Genomic DNA, 19,515 nt, shown 5'->3' with positions numbered 1-19,515 from the left:
ATAGCTCAGACTGAGGTTCTAAATTTGACTTTGTGCTCAGAGTCACTTAGGACATCAAGCTATCCACTTGAAAGGGTATTTCAAAAGAAAATTATTAAGATTATTTACAGTAACAAAAACCTGGAAATAAACTAAAGCCCAATAATAGATGTTTGGGTAAATATGTTACATAAATATATACAAGGAGTATGCCACTGTCATAAATATAAATAACATAGAAACAAAATGGCTTATAAATAATCTCACAAACAATACTAAGTGGAAAAAGAAAATGAAACTGAATATACACTAAGGTTATACTTCTGTGATAATCATATCACAGAGTATATGTAGATAATGATCAGGAGGAAACACCTCATAGTATTAGGATAAATGCTTTTAAAATGAAATTTTAAAAATTATATTTAGGTCTTGAATGGTAATAAAAATGTAAACAGGTTCAACTTTTCTAAAGTACAATATGTATCAGAAGTGTTAAAGCTACGCCTACCCTCTCCCTACTAAGTCTACTACTATGAATGTATCATCCTAAGAAAATATTCTGACTAACATATAAGGACAGATGACTTATGACTGCAAAACAACTATCGCTGTAAAAAAAAAAAAAAAAGATAATAAAATTCAAGCAACAGAAAACTGCCCTTTATGACAAATATTTTAAAAATTTAGTTACTGACCTGGAAAGGCATTTTTAATTGTGGCAGAGACTGTCCCCATGCCCATTCTTGCCTTCTTCTTTTCAGTAACAATCCCCAAAACTTTCCCTAAGCACATGGCTGCCAGGATAGAAACCACATCCTCATCCTCCTGCGAGCAGCCAGGCTATGGCCATAACGCTCACTTCTGAGCTGTCTCCTTCACACAAAGTCACTTGCCCTGAGCTCCCTCTCCTCTGCCTTCCTGTGAGTTGGAAGGGACATGGAGGTAACCCAGGTGCAACCAGGCAGAAGAGGACAGCACCCCAAGGATGGCAGAGCTATAGTCTGGAGGGAACTGGGTCCCTGCACGGCCTCATGGAACATAGCCAAAACCCCCACTGTCATCAGTCTGGGCCACCGCTCTCTGAACTTTATTATGAGAAAGAAAGAAACTCTTTATTTATCAGCTGTATTTTGGGGTCTCTAATACAACAGCTAAATGTGTATCTAACAAATATAATGGCATTTCATTAGATGAAAATTTACTTAAAAGCAGATGTAGTATGATCTGATTTTTGTAATGGAAATGATTATATTACAAAATCGTAAGATTATACCAAAATATTAATAGTGGCTATTCCTGGGTGCTAGATGTACAAGTCATTTTTCTTTCACTCACATATTTTCTAAAATTTCATAAAACATATTACATGTATAACAAAAATGATAATGAATATCCTTTTTACAGTGTTCTTTAAAAGCCTACCAAAAGTATGTTTTTTCCCTTTAAAGAAAAAAAAAAAAAAAACAAGAGCACATCATAATCATCTAAGGTACTTATTCAAACATAGATCTCAGGGTCACAGTCCTAGGAATTCAGAGTCTCCACAGGTCTCAGGCAGGCCCAAGAAGCTGTATTTTTAGTAGCACCTTAGGTAGTTCAGCACAACACTGGAAAGCTATGTTGGGACGGCCTTCTTCACACAGGCAAGAGTACCCGGGCTCTGGGCAGGGCCAGTGAGAAAGTGAGCAGTAATATCAAGTCTTCGCCCTGGGGAGCTTTGATATTCATCAGGTTTATAAGGAGAATGGAAAGATGAGTACACTAAATTTAAAAGCCCACTAAAGAACGAGGTATGGAATTTATTAACAAGTTAATACTAATTATTTAAACAAAAACTTCTGAATGTACTGTAAACAAAATGGCCTTTAGGGTCAACCCCAAACTCATACCATAAGAGCCCTCTAATGCCACATCTGAATTCTAGCCCCAGCCTGCCCGGCATCCAGGCCTGCTTACCTTCCACAGAAGCCCTTTCCTGCACTGCCTCTTGGAGCCTGCAGCCTGCACCAGTGGCAGCCCCTAGTCAACAGCCCAGAGGAGGGAGGGCCAAAGGGAAGATCTGACACAACGGCTGCACAAAGCAACCAACCATTTTATTGACAAAAGATGGTACAGTGGGCAGAAGAGCAAAGGACCAGGCTGCCTCTTACAGCAAATCTGGGCTTTGCAAATATTCTGGAGGTATATTCCACGGTAGCTAGAATCTAAAGTCACCAGGTCACACATGGGGCACAGAGCAGTGCTCAGCCCTCAGTCTGCAGCCTTTGACCCTGGCTAGCTCCTGGATAAGAGGGCTGGAACAAGAGCAGTAGCCTGGATGATAGCCAATCCAACATCTCTACTGCAAGCCCCATGCTCAGTGGAGGCCCAAGACATGGAAGGGCGAAGCAACACAGGTTTGTAATATAAAATAGAGTTGGTCTAGGACAGCCTTGGTTTCAACATTCCCAAGGGCCTCTGACATCCCAGGTCTGGTGGCCATTTGTCCTTTGCTGAGGCCTGACGTGTACTGCGCGTGGGCTGCTGGCAGTCACTAAGTGGTGGGAAAGCTCAGGATCTGCCTCCAGGTAGCTCAGTCACCCTCCATCGTCTCTGGGGGTGCAAAAACTGCTGAGGTGACAGACATTGGGCCTTTTAGGAAAATGTCCATTAGGTAAGAGGTTCTAGGCATCCTCAAAAATGTAGGGGAATTCTAGTGACAGGGTATATGAAGAAAACAAGTGACTATAAGCATACATGTGACCAAGGAGAAAAGCAGAGACCTGAACCAAGAACCCAAATCCTCAATCTCTGTGAATTTGAGGATTTTTGAAGGTTTGGGGGCATTCCTTAAGTGGTAAGCGTGTGCTGTTCAGCACGTCATGAACTATTTGCATTCCAGATGCCCCTCTTTTAGGCCACAACAAACTGCCCCTGAGGGACTGACATTTAACTCTCAGCCTTCTAGTTACTATAAAGGGTCAAGAGCCTAAGGCCAGGCTCTTCCTAGTTCCTTAGCGATGAGCCCCAGGGAGAGGAGAACTATAGCACCGTCAGAGTTCCTGGGGCAACTGAAGAAGGAGATGGAAGTATCAGGATGTGCCGACCAGGTTTGCTCCCAAACCTGGTTGAGCAAAAGAATCTACCAGGCAGATATTTTAAAATTACAGATCCTCAGAAATAAAAAGGAATGAATACTGACATACACAACACAGGTAAATTTCAAAACAAGTATTCTGAGTGGAAGAAGCTGGACAAAAACAAGTATCAACTGCATGACTGTTCTCCTACGAGCTCTAGGAAATGCAAACTAGGCTACAGCGACAGGAAACAGATCAGTGGGATGGAGGGCAGGGATGGGGGAGGTGTCACAAAGGGGCAGCAGGGACCTTTTAGGATGATGATATATCTGCAGTGCCGATTATGGTGATGGTTTCACAGGTGTATATAAACACTGAAATATATCAAATTGTACACTTTAAATACTGTATGTCACTTATACCTCAATAAAATTTTTTTTAAAAAAATAATAAAACTACTCGGGAGGCTGAGGCAGGAGAAACATGAACCTAGGAGGCGGAGGTTGCAGTGAGCAGAGATTGCACCACTACACTCCAGCCTGGCGACAGAGCGAGACTCCGTCTCAAAAAAATAAAATAAAACAAAAAATAAAAGTACAGATTCTCTAGTCCAAATGATTGGGACATAGGAGTCTTTGTTTTATAAGCCTGGAGGGTAGCCAGTCCAAGAGTTCCACTATAATCCCAACTCCCATTACTTTTTTAAAGCAATGATTTATTAAAGGGTGTACTTTCTAAAGCAATGTGGTGATTCTGATACAAGCAGTGACTGCCAGGTGTTTTTTGAAATTACTATTCAAGACACCTACAGCATCATGGTTTAGGGCTTAAATGGTGAGTTGCTTCATATTCAAAATGAAGTTAGCTGAAAAATAAATGGCACAAAATTATGTCCTGAGGTAGAAAGAAGTCCCTGACATATTGTCAGGTGAAAAAACAAAAGCAAGCTATAAAACAGTAAGCAGAAGAAAAATCAATCTATTTCTACATCTACTATTTCTATCCATGTCTTTAACAGCATCTTTTTGAAAAGAGGTATAGAATAGAATGCAGAGACATTCAATATCTATGGATATGCATTTCCTCTCTGTGTAGGGTTATAGAATGATTCTATTTTTATTTTAAGATAATTTTTTTCTACATGTGGTTTCTAAATTTTCTAGAAGGAACATGACTTATTTAAGTGATAAAATAATCAAAGCTGTATTTCAAAAGTCAGGGGCCCCCATTCACATCTATCATCGGTTTAGCTCCAGTTTATTCACTGCTGTTCCAAGCATATTGCGATCAGGGGTTAATGTTGAAACAGCGGTTTCTATCTTCGAAACGGCTTTAAAATCACTCTTTATGAAGCAACACAGAAATAAAACAAATCTAGGACTCAATGAGAAAAAGACGGAGGGGAGGAAACAGGGGGAGGAAAAGAAAGGCGGGGAGAAGGAAAGGGAGAGAATATATTAACCTGAGATTTGAGGAAGGGAGAGGAGGGAAAAGAAAAATGTCAACCCCAGTAGCTGTTTGTGAACCCACATATAACACAGTGTGCCCCACTACAGGTATCAAAAGCAACACAAGTACGATGACAAAAACCCAGGGCTCTGCGGAAGAAAACCGGATCAGATTTGTAAGCAGGTTGTCTTTCTATTTGGGAAGGGTTTTCATGCCCAGACCTTTCTGATGCTGATTTTACATGAGCCCCAAATGCACTCCCGGAATGCCTACCTGGCTCCAGTGTAATATGTTCTGCACAGAAGTTCCAGCGGGAGAATGTGTTGTATATACATCCAGTCTAGACTGCAAAATAAATACATTGAAATGAAGAATGAAAACAGCATTAAGGTGACATTGATAATAAACATTGTATTTTGCCCTTCAAAGCACTAAAAACTAGAGCCATAATCTCAAGTATATGAGATCAGAGGTAGAAAAAAATGATTTGACTAAAAATCTGTCCTATAAAAATACATACAACCACACACAGAGTCCATAAGAAGGAGGTGCAACAATACGGTAAGCACGGGACTGTGTAGGTTGAGTTTACAGAGCATTTTCATTTTCTTCTTCATGCTTTCCTGAATTTCCCAAATTTCACATAACAATCACACCTTGCTTTAATTATCAGACAAAAGAAAAATGGCACTTAAATTCCTTAGGGCCTTTATTCCAGGATTTTAACCCTTTTTTTCAAAATGCCACATGACAAACTAACAAATACATTTAGAAACACGAGCATCGTATTGGCCAAGGGTTTACATTTTATAAAATGTATTTTTATAAATACACACACACTGCAAGCATACACATATGTGTATGTAAATGGCCATTCGAAATTTAAATACTTAGAGTAATTTTTTTTCGGGGGGTACATGTGCAGGTTTGTTACAAGTGTAGCTTGCATGATGTTGAGATGCAGGCTTCTATTGATCCCATAACCACAGTACTCAATATTGGCTATAGTACTCAACTGGAAGTTCTTCAGCCCTTGTCCCTCTCCCTCCTCCCTTTTGGAGTCCCCAGTGTCTACTGTTCCCATCTTTAAGTCTACCACTTATAATAATTTCTAAAAGAAACAAATCACTAGAGTAAATACAAATATTACAACTTAATTTGTGACAGATCTCCTCATTCAATAGACTCCATCTAGGTACAACATAAGAAGGTGACCACAGCCAGCCTGAGGATAGCAGCAGGTGGTACCATATTCTAGGCATTGGCCGAAGTTCATGCTTGTGCCTCTCAAATGAAAGACCCTTCAGAGTTCTGATGAGGTCATTCTTGCCTCTCCCACATCATTCAACACAAATAAGCACATTCACAGATAAAAGAAAATCAAGTCTTACTATAAACATGCATACCATATTTAAATTTCTCTCATTAAATCCACATAGAAGAAAACAGAGATTTTCACAGAGCTCCTTCAGTATGACATGAGTGCAAACGTGGGTACCCAGCCACTTCAAAAACGCACTCTGGGGAAGAAATTCTTTGTCTCCAAATAAGTCCTACAAAATAAAAAGAAACCCAAGAACATTTCAGCATTTCATGCTGGTGCACAGGTCTCCATGACTCACCTCAGAAGCAGAGACAAGTACCCAATGTCTCCACAAATGGTCTCAGGAGAGAATGGCAGCCAGTGGACATCAAACCAGGATGCTTTTGCAGAAGTTTACCAAAGCAAAATTCACACACTACAGAGGTGTATTTAAATTCTCCAAATGAAGAGATGGAGGGAGGAAAATAAGTTTACAGCAGACTTCTACAATGGGAAAGAGCCTTAATGACCACCCTTCCAGGGCCATCCCAAGTAGTTTTCATGTGACTGATGGATCGGTGGTTACTTCTAAGAAACAGTCAAGACTATGATTGATCAGTAATGTCTGCTGGAGGTGTGTCTATCTAATTCAATGCTATTGGCCAGCAGGCCAAATCCAGCCCATCACTTGTTTTTTGTTTCATTTTGTTTTTAAAATTTTTTTTTATTGGCCAGGCATGGTGGCTCACGCCTGTAATCCCAGCACTTTGGGAGGCCAAGGCAGGAGGACTGCCTTGAGTTTCCATCTTTCCTATCAAAGTCTTCTAAATGGCCCAAGAGAGACGTTATACTGATTTCATGTATATATTTCTATACAGGATTTCATATGTGTGTGTGTAAACATATAGTTCATAAAAGACATATAATGCATGCATAATAGACCATCTGCTCTTACCTGGCTTAAAACTCTTTTTCATGAAATCTATTTCCTCCTTGAACAGAGGTTCGGGTGCCACAGCTTTAGGGCAGAGCCCTGACGAAGCTACTGGCTGTGTTTAGGAGCCATATTATAAAATACAATAATGATAGCGTTGTTAGTTCACCCTCAGTGTAGCTAGGGATGGACTTTTGGGAACACTTCCTACCTGCCATCTCCTACATCCTCTGTGCACAGGCTCCCCTCATGGGATAAAGGGCAACTCCACCAATGCTTAAATTATTTTCTCCCAGACTTTCCTTGCTCTCCCTGTGAGGTGGGCAGAGCTGTACTGACACATGCTAACCATGAGTACACGTGGCACCAGTGTGCAGGGAAGGACAGGCGTCCCTGGCCACCCCCGGTCTGGAAGGAGGGGTAAACGGAAGAAGAAAAGCCCACTGCTCCACTGACATCAAAATGCAGGGGAAGAAGGCACAGATTCTCCCTCCACTTGCCAGCTCTTCAGATCTAGGAGGAAATCTGTGGGGAGAGGAGAGGGATGGGAGGGGTCCAAGTACCTTAATGAGAAGATCTGGAAATCGCCCTAATTTGGCCATAGGGCTAGTACAGAAGTCGAGTGAAACCACAGGAGCCAGGGCAAAAAATATTTTAATCCTTTTGGCCAGCTCAGGGATCTGTGAAAATGCTATAAAACCTGTGAGAACAAAGGGAAGAAAACAGGAATTCCATCTTCTGGGATTTCCTTCTCAGAAAACACAAAGGCCCGCCCTCTCGTGGCGGCCTGAGACCCACGCAAGCACCACCACCGGCAGGAGGCAAAATACTTGACATGGCGCCCTCTGAACTTCCGTGTGCCCTACCACTGAATTTGGTTAAATTAGTAAATCAAGCATTTGTTAATGCTTGTTCCAAATCTCAACCTAGATAAGTACTGTAAGAAATCCAGGCTGGGGAACCAGAAAATCCTCCCAGTTCCTTTTACAATATAAATAACAGACTGTATTTCCAAGAGCCTCACCCCATCACCTTTATCCCCCCATGCCCCTCCTCCAAAGAACAATTTACAGACACCCCTTTCAAATAAACCACCAATGATTTCAAAGGAACTCACACATTTAGAATCCCCTAGCTTTAAAATATATTTTAACCCTTGCTGTGGTTTGACTGTGTCCCCAACCAAATCTCATCTCTAATTGTAGTTCCCATAATTCCCATGTGTTGTGGGAGGGACCTGGTGGGAGATAATTGAACCATGGAGGCGGTTTCCCCAGTACTGTTCTTGTGGTAGTGAATAAGTCTCGAGAGATTTGATGGGGCTTTTTTGTTGTTTTTCTGCTTTTTGTTTTTTTTTTTTTCAGACGGAGTCTGGCTCTGCCGCCCAGGCTGGAGTGCAGTGGCGCGAGCTCTGCTCACCGCAAACTCCGCCTCCCGGGTTCACGCCATTCTCCTGCCTCATCCTCCCGAGTAGCTGAGGCTACAGGCACCCGTCACCACGCCCGGCTAATTTTTTGTATTTTTAGTAGAGACGAGGTTTCACTGTGTTAGCCAGGATGGTCTCGATCTCCTGACCTCATGATCCGCCCGCCTCGGCCTCCCAAAGTGCCGGGATTACAGCCCTGAGCCACCGCGCCCAGCGGAGGTTTGATGGTTTTATAAGGGGAAACCCCTTTTTGCTTGGCTCTCACTCTTTTGTCTGCCCTTGCTCTTCTGCCATGATTGTAAGACCTCCCTAGCTCACAATCCATTAAACTGTGAGTCCACTAAATCTCTTTTTCTTTATATATTACACAGTCTCGGGTATGTCTTTATTAGCAGCACCAGAACGAATTAATACAACCCTCTCTGACGTCTTGCCACCTGGTCCCAGAATGTCACTTTAGGAAGCAGTGGGGCAAAGGGCTCAAGCAGGCAAGTCATGAAAGAAGAAATATAAATACAGAAAAATGCCTAACTCCCATCTTTTTCTGGCAATATAACCACATGTTTTGAGACCCTTAAAAACATTCATATCTTTCATATAGTAAGGCTCCTTCTAGGAATGTTCTAAGGAAAGCATGTGACGGGAACACTAAGGTGTTAGTCATAGTAAACATTAAAAGGGAAATTAAATAAATTATAGGACAGGTTCCTAGCCCCTAATTACAAAAACTCTTGCTTGCTAGAATTAAGGGCAATTTTTATTTTCTTTAATTTTGCTAAATCTTCTGTTCTTCTGCTTTTCTACAGTGAATATGCATTACTTATATAATCAGCATAAATTAAAATCATATAACTTTTCAAAATTTTTTGTAAACCAAATGTACCTGTAGTTATATTCCACTTAACTTCAGAAGGCAGTATATTTTCTTGTTTTCTTTATATAAGCCTCTGAATTTAGAAACTATTTGTTTTCTACCCTCTCACATCCCTATCTTGCTTTATCTAGGAAAACATATAATGTATTGTGGCTTACATTAATTTCTTCAATTTCAAGAGAACCATATACCATGAATTTTCACAGAAGACTAAATGTTACCAAAATTCCGTATCTTATTCGTTATTTCTGCTTGGCATTTAAAAACAAATGGAATTTGAACTAACATCTTTTTATATGTCACTTTTAAGAAAAGTACAAACTCTGTAATGAAGAATTTATATCAACTTCTAGTTTTATTTACATACATACCTATTGTAGTGCCTTGAGAATGACCCACATAATACACTTGTTCTTGGCCAGTTTTATTCAGAATGAAGTTAATGGAAGCTGGTAGGTCATATTTTGCCATCTCATCGTAACTGGAATCCAAGAAAGGAACTCTTTCATTGAAATAGTACATAAAATAGAATAGCACACCCATACTGAGTATGCAGTTTGATGAGTTATCACAAACTAAACACAGCTGGGAAAACCAGCAGTGAGTCCAGGAAACACCACCAGCAGGACCGCAGAAGACCCCCTGGGCTCTCTTCCAGTTGTGTCTACCAAAGGTAACTATTGTCCTCATTTTTCACACCGGAAATTAGTTTCACCTGTTTTTAAATATTTCTGTAAGTAGAATTATACAGCGTGTATTCTTCTGTATCTGGCTTCATCCATTTTTTGCTGCATATAATTGTAAGTTGTTCATTCTTATTCTACTATAAAAGTATACAACACTTTATCCATTCACTGCTGACATGCATTTGGGTAGTTTCCTGTTTTCCACTGTTACAAATAGCGTGACCATAAACCTATTCTTGTATATGCCTTTTGGTAAAAGCTCTCATTCTTGTGTTTCATGTCCTTAGGGGTGCCTCTGGTTTTAAAAATGGGAAGCCAGCCTGGAGGCTGCTATAGTGCTGCAGACTTTCTCTGATACCTGGTACCAAAACATAGACCAAAACCCAAGTGTGCATATGGTTATAGGCGTGCCCGTGTTGCCGTGGCAGGAGAAGAGCCAACCCCTAGCAAGTTCATACAATGTGCCAGGTTCTGTGGAGGCTCCTTCTCTGCATCCTCTCCTTTAGTCCCCAGTGACCTTATGAGGTAGGTGTTTCTTATGCTCCATTTTACAAATGAGGAAACCGAGACACAGGAGACTTATGTAAGATGCCCAATGTCATACAGCAATTAATTGGTAGAGGCAGAAGTAAGAGGGAGGAAAGGACAATTTCTGGAAAGAAGAAACGTGAACATCTGGATTATATATTTACAGAGAAAGGAGGAAAGTTATGGAGCAACATTTACCCAGCAGCACCCACACCACCAGAAATGCCAAAATAACTTAAGAATTCCTAACTAAATGTAAATCTTAATGTAATCATTTGCTTAAAATTTACCTTACTGCTAGTCATTACATTCCTAGCAACGTTTAAAACCTTTCAAAAGACACCAACTTCCCCTCTCCTACAACTTCAGAGTTACCCACCTATCTGCCTCTTCTTCTGGAATCCTGTTGCCTGCTTTAAGAGCACTAAGGACATACATCCATGCCATTATCAATTCAAATATACCTGAAAGCCCAGAATTCATCCTGAGTAACCGAGAGTGTCTTATGTTTCCGAGACCAGGTATTTCCTCGGCTGTTGCCCATCCACACGTCAAAACCAGCATCAGCAAGAATGAAGCCCAGGCTGCTGTTGGCAAGGTTTGTGACCCAGTTACTAGAATCTGCCAGCAAGCCATGTTGCAGGAAGACAACTGGTTTGGGACCTGAAAAACATTCATCGTTTAGGAGGCAGTGGCACCAAGCTTCAAAACAAATATGATATCTTGCTAAATAGAACATTCGTAAAAGATCCATAGGCAAATAATGAACTAGAAATAAATTGAAAGATTGAGGTGTTGATGTATTCCCATGTAACATTAGCAAAGAATTTTTTAAAACAGCACTGGCAAGGTAGCAGTGAAACTGGAACATTTTGTGCATGTCCACTAATAAGACACACTTATGTAAGCAGCAAAAACAAAAATCAATATAATATATTTTTAAGAACTTGTAAAATCTTTTTACAATTTTCTTTCATAATTGCATTTCTCACGATAATTCCTAACAAAATAAACCAAAGGAAAGAAAAAGATCACACATAATGAGACACCACTATACATGTATCAGAATGAGCAACATCTAAAAACACTGAAAACACCAACTGCTGAACAGGATGGGGAATAGGAAGTCTCATTCATTGCTGGTGGAAATGCAAACTGGTAGCACCACATTGGAAAAGTTTGGCAGTTTCTTACAAAACTAAACATACTCTTACCATATAATCCAGCAATCACGTTCCTTGGTATTTTACCCAAAGGAGTTGAAAAATTACATCTACACAAAAACCTGCATACAGATGTCTATAGTAGCTTTACTCATAATTGCCAAAACTTAGAAGCAACCAAGATGTGCTCCAGTAAATGAATGGGTAACTAAACCGTGCTACATCCAGACAATGGAGTGTTACTCAGCCCTAAAAGGAAATGAGCTATCAAGTCACGAAAAGACGTAGAGGAACCTTAAATATATATTACTAAGATCTGTAAAGGCTGCATTCTGTATGACATGCTGGAAAAGACAAAACTATAGAGACAGTGAAAAAGATCCTGGTTGCCAGGGGTTAGGAGGGAGGAAGGCATTCATAGACAGAGCAAAGAGGATTTTTTAGGTCAGTGAGACAACTCTGTATGATACTATAGTGGTAGATACGTGCCATCATACATTTGTCCAAAACTATAGAATATACAACATCAAGAGTGAACCGTAATGGCCAGGTGTGGTAGCTCACGCCTGTAATCCCAGCACTTTGGGAGGCTGAGGCGGGTGAATCACTTGAGGTCAGTAGTTTGAGACTAGCCTGGCCAACATGGCAAAATCCTGTCTCTACTAAAAATACAAAAAAATAGCTGGGTGTGGTGGTGCACGCCTGTCATCCCAGCTATTCAGGAAGCTGAGGCAGGAGAATTGCTTGAACCCGGGAGGCAGAGGTTGCAGTGAGCCAAGATTGCACTGCTGCACTCCAGCCTAGGGGACAGAGCGAGACTCAGTCTCAAAAAAAAAAAAAGTGAACCCTAATATAAACTATGGACTTTGTGTGAATGTAGGTTCATCAGCTGTAACAATTATAATTCCACTCTGTGGGGGATGTTCATAACGGGAGTGTGGGGGCCAGAGGGTATATGGGAAATCTCTGTACCTTCCACTCAATTTTGCTGTGAACTTAAAACTGCTTTAAAAAATAAAATCTAATAAAAATTTTTAAAGCTGAATAAAATTTAAATAGATAAAAAGGCTCACACACACAAATTCATAAATATATGTGTCTGTGTCTGCCTGTGAGAATTTATTTTCTACTCACCTATACCTGAGACAGTGATACAGCAGAAAAAACAAAGATGTGGGAGCCAAAGAAACCTGACCTCAAGCTGCTTACCTAATGCTGAGACCATTCAGTTATTCAAAACAAGCCTTTATTGAGTACCAACTATGTGCCAGGCATTCTTCTCAGCACTGAGAACACAGCAGAGAACAAAAACAGAGGGAAAAAAAATACCCCTATGGAGCTGACATTATACTGACCATGAGTTTTATTCACTTATTTGATTGACCGATTGATTGATTGATTGATTGATTGATTGAGATAGGGTCTTGCTCTGTGGCCCAGGATGGAGTGCAGTGGCATGATCTCCCCTCACAGCAACCTCCACCTCCTGGGCTCAAGTGATCCTTCCATCTCAACCTCCCGAGTAGCTGGGATTTCGGGCATGCACCACCACACCCAGCTAATTTTTGTGTTTTTTGTAGAGACAGTGTTTCACCATGTTCCCAGGGTGTTCTCAAACTCCTGACTCAAGCAATCTGCCCACCTCGGCTTCCCAAAGTGCTGGGATTACACCCAGGTGTGAGCCACCACGCCCAGCCTGACCATGAGTTTTAGACAGCTCGGACAAACCTAGGCTCAACTCTGTCCTCTCCAAGTTCTGACGTGACACCTTGGGGAAACTTCTCCTAAAATTAATATCACTCCCTGAAGAGTAGAAATGACAACACACATTTTATAGGACATAGTGAGATATGAGATATTATATGAAAAGTAGGTAGCAAAGTGTCTGACACACAGTAAGAGTTGACTATACATCAACTCATAGAATTAAGTTGCTTAACCAGTCTGCGTCTCAGTTCCAAAAATAATTATTAAGAGGTAAGTATCCAGCATAGTGACTGACACACAGGTCACAGTGAACAAATGAGAGCTTCTTTGTCCCCTGCTCATTCTTTACAATAGTGAAAAACTGGAAATAAGCTAATTGTCAAGTGGTCAAATAATTCATTGACATCTACTTGGTACAATAATTGTCCATCAACCATGACAAGAACAGTGACAGCATAGAAAAGCTTATAACATACCTTGTAAAAGGTAAAAGTAAAAGCAAAATACAAAATTATAGACTACGCTGAATTACAGCTATGCAAAAATAATGTACACCAAAGAGGAGTGTAAAATACCAAGGGAAAATGAGAAGAATGATTTGTCTGGATGATAAGACTATAAGTGAATTGACAAACGTTGGTTTCTGCTAATGTCCTAATATAGATTTGGTAACTAGCAAATCATTTTTAAATGACAGTTCTGCTGCAAGGTAGCTTCTGTAGACCACTCCGGAAGGCACGGCTCACATACATGAAAATATACATGGTACTCCCTGGAGTTGTACAACCTAGGGGTGCTGTACCCTCATGTTGTTAAAATAGCAAGACCCCAGGCCAAGAGTATAAAATGATTCCTATAACTTTTTTTTTTTTAAGAGAGACAAGGTCTCGTCTTATCACCTAGACAGGAGTGCAGTGGCATGACTGCTCACTGCAGCCTCAAACTCCTGGACTCAAGTGATCCTCCCACCTCAGGTCCCTGAAGAACTAGGATTACAGGCGTGTACCACAACATCCAGGCAATTTTTTAAAAAATTTTTCAGAGAGGTGAGGTCTTACTATGTTACCCAGGCTGGTCTCAAACTCCTGGTCTCAAGTGATTCTCTTGCCTTGGCGTCTCAAAGTGCAGGGATTACAGAAGTGAGCCATCATGTCTGGCTGCTGTGATTTTCTTATGACAAAATAGAAATTCCAGGGCCATGTAGATGAACTTCTACCCATGGGGAGAAAATAGAAAGCAAATAGGACAATATTAGGGCTGCTTTATGTGCTCATCTTTGCCTTCAAAGGTTCATTTTAATGTGATAGTAACAAGACTAAATTTACTATGAAAGTGTATGTGGAAGGCACTGTGGTAGATACAGCATCTTATGCATAGGCTTCTTGGCTTCAATGAAGAAGATGATAATCCAGCTGGGAAAATATGTAAAATGATCATTAAAAATTCAAAATTATAAACGTCAGTGTGACAATAATAATTACCAAAATCAATTCATTACTAAATTATAGTTGAAAAATGTGTAACTGCAGGCAGCAGCATCATCTCATGGTAACTGTACAATGCAGTGAGAATGGTGACTGGGAGTTGTACGATGCGGTGGCTCTGCCCTACTGATGGTGCCTGACACTTTCTAGAAAGAGGGGTTTTCCTGCTCATGCCATGGCTCCTTGGGTATGTTGAGACACTTTTCACCCACCAAGAGTGATCAGGGGCTAGGCCATGAGGAAGGCAACTTGACTTTCAAAGGCCAGGAACGGGATGCTCCCACAGGTCAGGTCATTTCCAACAAAAACAACTGCAATCGTCTTCTCTCAGGATGGAGAGTCAGAGTGAGGCAAGAGGAAGGCTCGGTAGGTGGCCTAATTCCTTGGCACTTGTTCCAATCTGTGCCTCTGCAGTTAACACGGAAAACCCGGGGCTGCCTAGTCCACTCCTCAGGGGAGAGTGTCCAGAGAAAGGCAGGAATGGTTTGAAACCAGAGAGGGCCCTGGGGCAAGGATAATTGCGAGAGGAGGAGGAGGGTGATGTGTGGCAGCCAGGCCAGGACAGGACAGAGGCTGGGAGGGGAGACGTTGGCCAGTGCATGGGACCAGGACTCAGCTCCCCACCTTCTCTCAGTGGGCAATGTTCAAAATTTCCATGAAGTCCCTGTACTTCCCTCTCTAACCTCCAGGAGCTTTGAATGGGGAAATGTGGAAGTTGACAAGTTGAAGACATATCAGGAAAGTCTTTAAACATCCCCAATAAATAACTCCTGGATTCCCAAGGGCAATAAGGAGCTACTGCAGTTTTCCTGGGAGCTGAGTGTAAAGCAAGGAATGGCATGTGGACAGCTGGAGCATGTGCTACCCAGGAGACCATGCCTAGGGTGGCTGAGCAGCTTCTAAGAACATCTGTAAATACCCTTGTTCCACCAGACCTAATTCACACCTGCACAACACTTTTCTCAGGGAATTACTTTATCCTTTGAAGGAGCCTTCTAAAGAACAAGTCAAAGCCACTATTTTTCTAATTGTCCTTTTTTGTTTGTTTGGATTCTTCCATCCCCTACTTCAAGCTGAATACAAAAGCTCAATTAACAACAGACACAAAAGATGCACCAGATGGGAAGGAAACAGTGAATCTACTCTTTTTTTTTTTTTTGAGACGGAGTCTCGCTCTGTCGCCCAGGCTGGAGTGCAGTGGCCAGATCTCAGCTCACTGCAAGCTCCGCCTCCCAGGTTTACGCCATTCTCCTGCCTCAGCCTCCCGAGTAGCTGGGACTACAGGCGCCCGCTACCTCGCCCGGCTAGTTTTTTTGTATTTTTTAGTAGAGACGGGGTTTCACCGTGTTAGCCAGGATGGTCTCGATCTCCTGACCTCGTGATCCGCCCGTCTCGGCCTCCCAAAGTGCTGGGATTACAGGCTTGAGCCACCTCGCCCGGCCTTTACAAGTTAAATGTTTTCAAATCTGAAGAATCTGGGCCAAGCACCCCAAAGGGTACTGCAGACCACACTGTTTTCTCATGGGAAATGCTGGCAGATAAGGAAAGGGACTGATGAAGAAAGGTAAATGTCTGACAAAAGGCATGGCTTTAGAGCAATGGAGGCCACTCAGCTGTGTCCTCCACATTCAGGTGAAAAGTTTTTAATGGAAATCTGCTATATCTTAAGCAGTGCACTAGAAGGTAAAATATCAAGAGGTGACTTGAAAACACACATTACGTTTTGTGCAAACCTTTAGTGGTGCCTACTGAGTAGCAGCCACTGCTATTAGGTTGTTGCAAAAGTCATTGCGGTTTTTGCCCCTAAAAAGCAATGGCAGTCCCGGGCACGGTGGCTCGCCTGTAATCCCAGCACTTTGGGAGGCCAAGGCGGGCGGATCACCTGAGGTCAAGAGTTTGAGGCCTGCCTAGCCAACATGGCAAAACCCTAGTGGTGGATGCCTGTAATCCCAGCTACTCAGGAGGCTGAGGCAGGAGAATTGTTGGAACCCAAGAGGTGGAGGTTGCGGTCAGCCAAGATCGCACCACTGGACTCTAGCCTAGGTGACAGAGAGGGATTCCATTAGCTCCCACCCCCATGGCATAAAAAAGTAAGGCAAAAACCACAATTACTTTTGCCCCAACCTAATAGATGCTAGGAATGCAAAGATGGGTAACCCTGCTCCCTCCCACAGGGAGCTGCATCCTCTAGGGAGACAAACACACAGTGACTGTCTAGCCCAGGAAGAAGGCGGCTAGAACACCACTCAGGAACACCACTCAGGAAGAAGGAAGGCTAGAACACCACTCAGAAGAAGGAGAAAGTTACTTGGCCAGAGGGACAAACATTTGACCTGGATTCTAAGAGACAGATGTTTCCACAAAGGGTTCTGGAGAAAACATAGGAGTCAGATGAATAGAGAGCTGACACCACACCCAGGCCTTGGCCAGGTGGGACCAATGCGCACATGAAAGCCTCCCTGCCTGATTCTGATGCGCAGCCAGGCTGGGGAACAACTAGGAAAAGTCCAGTGCCTTATCTGACCTGGGAACACAGGGAATAGGAAGGACTTCACGGGATGCACATCTTTCCAGGCTGAGCCAGTTTCCTTTCATCCGAGAACAAAAAAGTCTCTTCTGAGGAGGGAGATGCAGAGGACATAACTTACTGAGCTTCCAGAGACGGCGGTTCCATTAGGCATCATGGATCCTCAACAAAGAAAATAGTATCAAATCCTAGCGTGGAAAACCTTTAAAAATGGCTGCTAAACTGCTTGCCCCTTCCCTCTGGCACTGGGTGAATACAAAAGGAAATGATATTGACTGGATGCTGAAAGCAGGCCCAGCCAACTGTCTGCCATCTTCTCTCATCTGCTCCCAGCAGGGAGAAGAAAGGAAGGTACAACGTGGTTCTTTCCCATCCCACCACCAAACAAGGATTTAAGGATTTACTGGCAAAGGATGTTTCTCTCTGGGAAGGTAAAACCTATTGCCGCTCACATCTTCCAGTGAACTATTTCAGATTTCACTTCACCTTGCTGAGAATAGCTGATTGAAATGATAGCTAGCGCCGATTGCACGCTTATATGCTGTAGGTACTGTACTGAAAATCCTTTGAAGTTGGCACTACTGCCATTTAAGAGAACAGGGAATTGTGGCAGAGAAGTCAAGTAACTTGCCCAAGGCTGAACGAGAGCTAGGAAGCGGGGGAGTTGGAGTCTAACAAGGTGTGTCTGACACCACAGGCCATGCTTTTCACTGCTTTGCTAGGGACAGAAGGTTAACAAGAGAGAAGTCTCTAGAACACACTGAGGGCTTCTGACTGAAGGCGGGAAGCTATTTTTGAGAGGATATGGACAAAGTGCTTGAAGAAAGTAATCTCTAGTAGATGGAGGGGATAGGGAATGAAAGGAGAGGCACCCACTCAGCCTCGCCTGCTCAGGCAGCTCCTCCAAGGCCCAACCTGCTCAATGCACTCAGGCACCCTAAAGCCCTGTTTGTCTGAGTGACAAACCAGCATGACAGATCAAGGACTGCCTTCCCCAGCTGTGCCCTACGGGTGGCTCTAGGAGGGCTGGGGATTAAGGGAAAAGACTAAAGGACCATTTCTCAGCCTGGAGATGGCAAGTGAATTCATCATGGCCCTATAGGACAAAACTGACAAAGAAGCAGCCCAGTGCCAGCCCACCATGACGCTGCCTTCCCAGTGTGGGTGGAAGCCAGGAGGGGATTACTCAGGCTCCGAAACTGAATGTGCTGAGTCCACAGTTCTGCAGGAGGAAGATGACCGGGTGGGTGGGGAAGTTCCTCCTGCCTCCCAAGGCACTGGCCTTCTCTGCCAGGATGCTGAGTCCGAACAGGACTCTGTCACACTCCAAAACACATGTGAGAAATCAGCTGAGGTCCAGGGCAGAACCGAAACAGAGAACAAGGAGGAGGTCAGACACCAGGGCATTAGCATGAAGCAGACTTCAGTTCTTACTGGCTACAAAACTTCATAGGATTTGCTCAACTCTCTCTGAAGTATAGGTGTTCTTTTCTAAAGTGAGAATGATGAAGTAGTTAATACATAGTAAAGCTGAATAGATAATAGTCCCTGATAGTAACAATAATAAATCTATACAGTTGGTCCTTAAACAATACAGGTTTGAACTGCACAGGTCCACTCATACATGAATTTTTTTTCAATAAACATTGAAAAATTTGTTGGAGATTCGCAACAATTTGAGAAAAACAGACCAACTGTAGTCTAGAAATAATAAAAAGTTACTAAAAGGTTAGGTATGTCATGAATGTATAAAATATATTTAGATATTGGCCTATTTTTTATTTATTACCATAAATATACACAAAGTATAAAAAGTTAACATTTTCAAAATTTAGACACACACTTACAGACCATACACGGTGCCATTGACAGTTAAGAGAAATGTAAACAAATGTGAAGATGCGGTATTAAATCATAACTGCATATAAAATTAACTAGAGTATATTGTGTACTACTGTAATAATTTTGTAGCCGCCTCCTGTTGCTCTTGTGGTGAGCTCAAGTGTTGTAAATATCTGCTTAAATTTCCCATGACACTAATCATCTCCACGTGAGCAGTTCGTCTCTCCAGTAAATGCATATTGCAGTAAACAGTGATCTCTTGCAGTTCTCGTATGTTTTCCATCATGTTTAGTGCAATATCACAAAACTTGAGTAACACCATGGGACCCATACGAAGAACTAATAGTGGTCTGGGAGTGCCCCCAAAAAGCAGAGAAAAGTCCAGACAAGAAAAAGTTGGATTGCTTGATATGTGTCATAGATTAAGGTCTGCAGCTTCAATTATCTTCATTTCAAGATAAATGACACATAAAGACAACTGTTAAAAAAAAAGGGGGGGAAGAAAATCTGTGAAGCCATTTGTCATTGTAGCTATGACAGCAAGTGCCAAA

At 42.1% G+C, this 19,515-nt stretch overlaps 1 protein-coding gene across 3 annotated transcripts in view; it reads right to left on the bottom strand.

The window, feature by feature from the left end:
- The window catches only part of LIPA (lipase A, lysosomal acid type), a 38,558-nt gene that overhangs the window by 4,001 nt on the left and 15,042 nt on the right, over nucleotides 1-19,515 (bottom strand). For all 3 annotated transcript variants that reach the window (XM_023225153.2, XM_023225151.2, XM_023225152.2), the window contains exons 4-8: nucleotides 10,706-10,904; nucleotides 9,399-9,508; nucleotides 7,291-7,427; nucleotides 5,897-6,043; nucleotides 4,764-4,835 (exon numbers count right to left, since the gene is read on the bottom strand). In XM_023225153.2, coding sequence (XP_023080921.1) covers nucleotides 4,764-4,835; nucleotides 5,897-6,043; nucleotides 7,291-7,427; nucleotides 9,399-9,508; nucleotides 10,706-10,904 — 665 coding nt within the window. The remainder of the gene's footprint in view (nucleotides 1-4,763; nucleotides 4,836-5,896; nucleotides 6,044-7,290; nucleotides 7,428-9,398; nucleotides 9,509-10,705; nucleotides 10,905-19,515) is intronic.

The sequence above is a fragment of the Piliocolobus tephrosceles genome, chromosome 9 (genome assembly GCF_002776525.5).
Source record: "Piliocolobus tephrosceles isolate RC106 chromosome 9, ASM277652v3, whole genome shotgun sequence".
NCBI classification, from domain to species: Eukaryota; Metazoa; Chordata; class Mammalia; order Primates; family Cercopithecidae; genus Piliocolobus; species Piliocolobus tephrosceles.
This window is presented reverse-complemented; position numbering and strand designations above follow the sequence as displayed.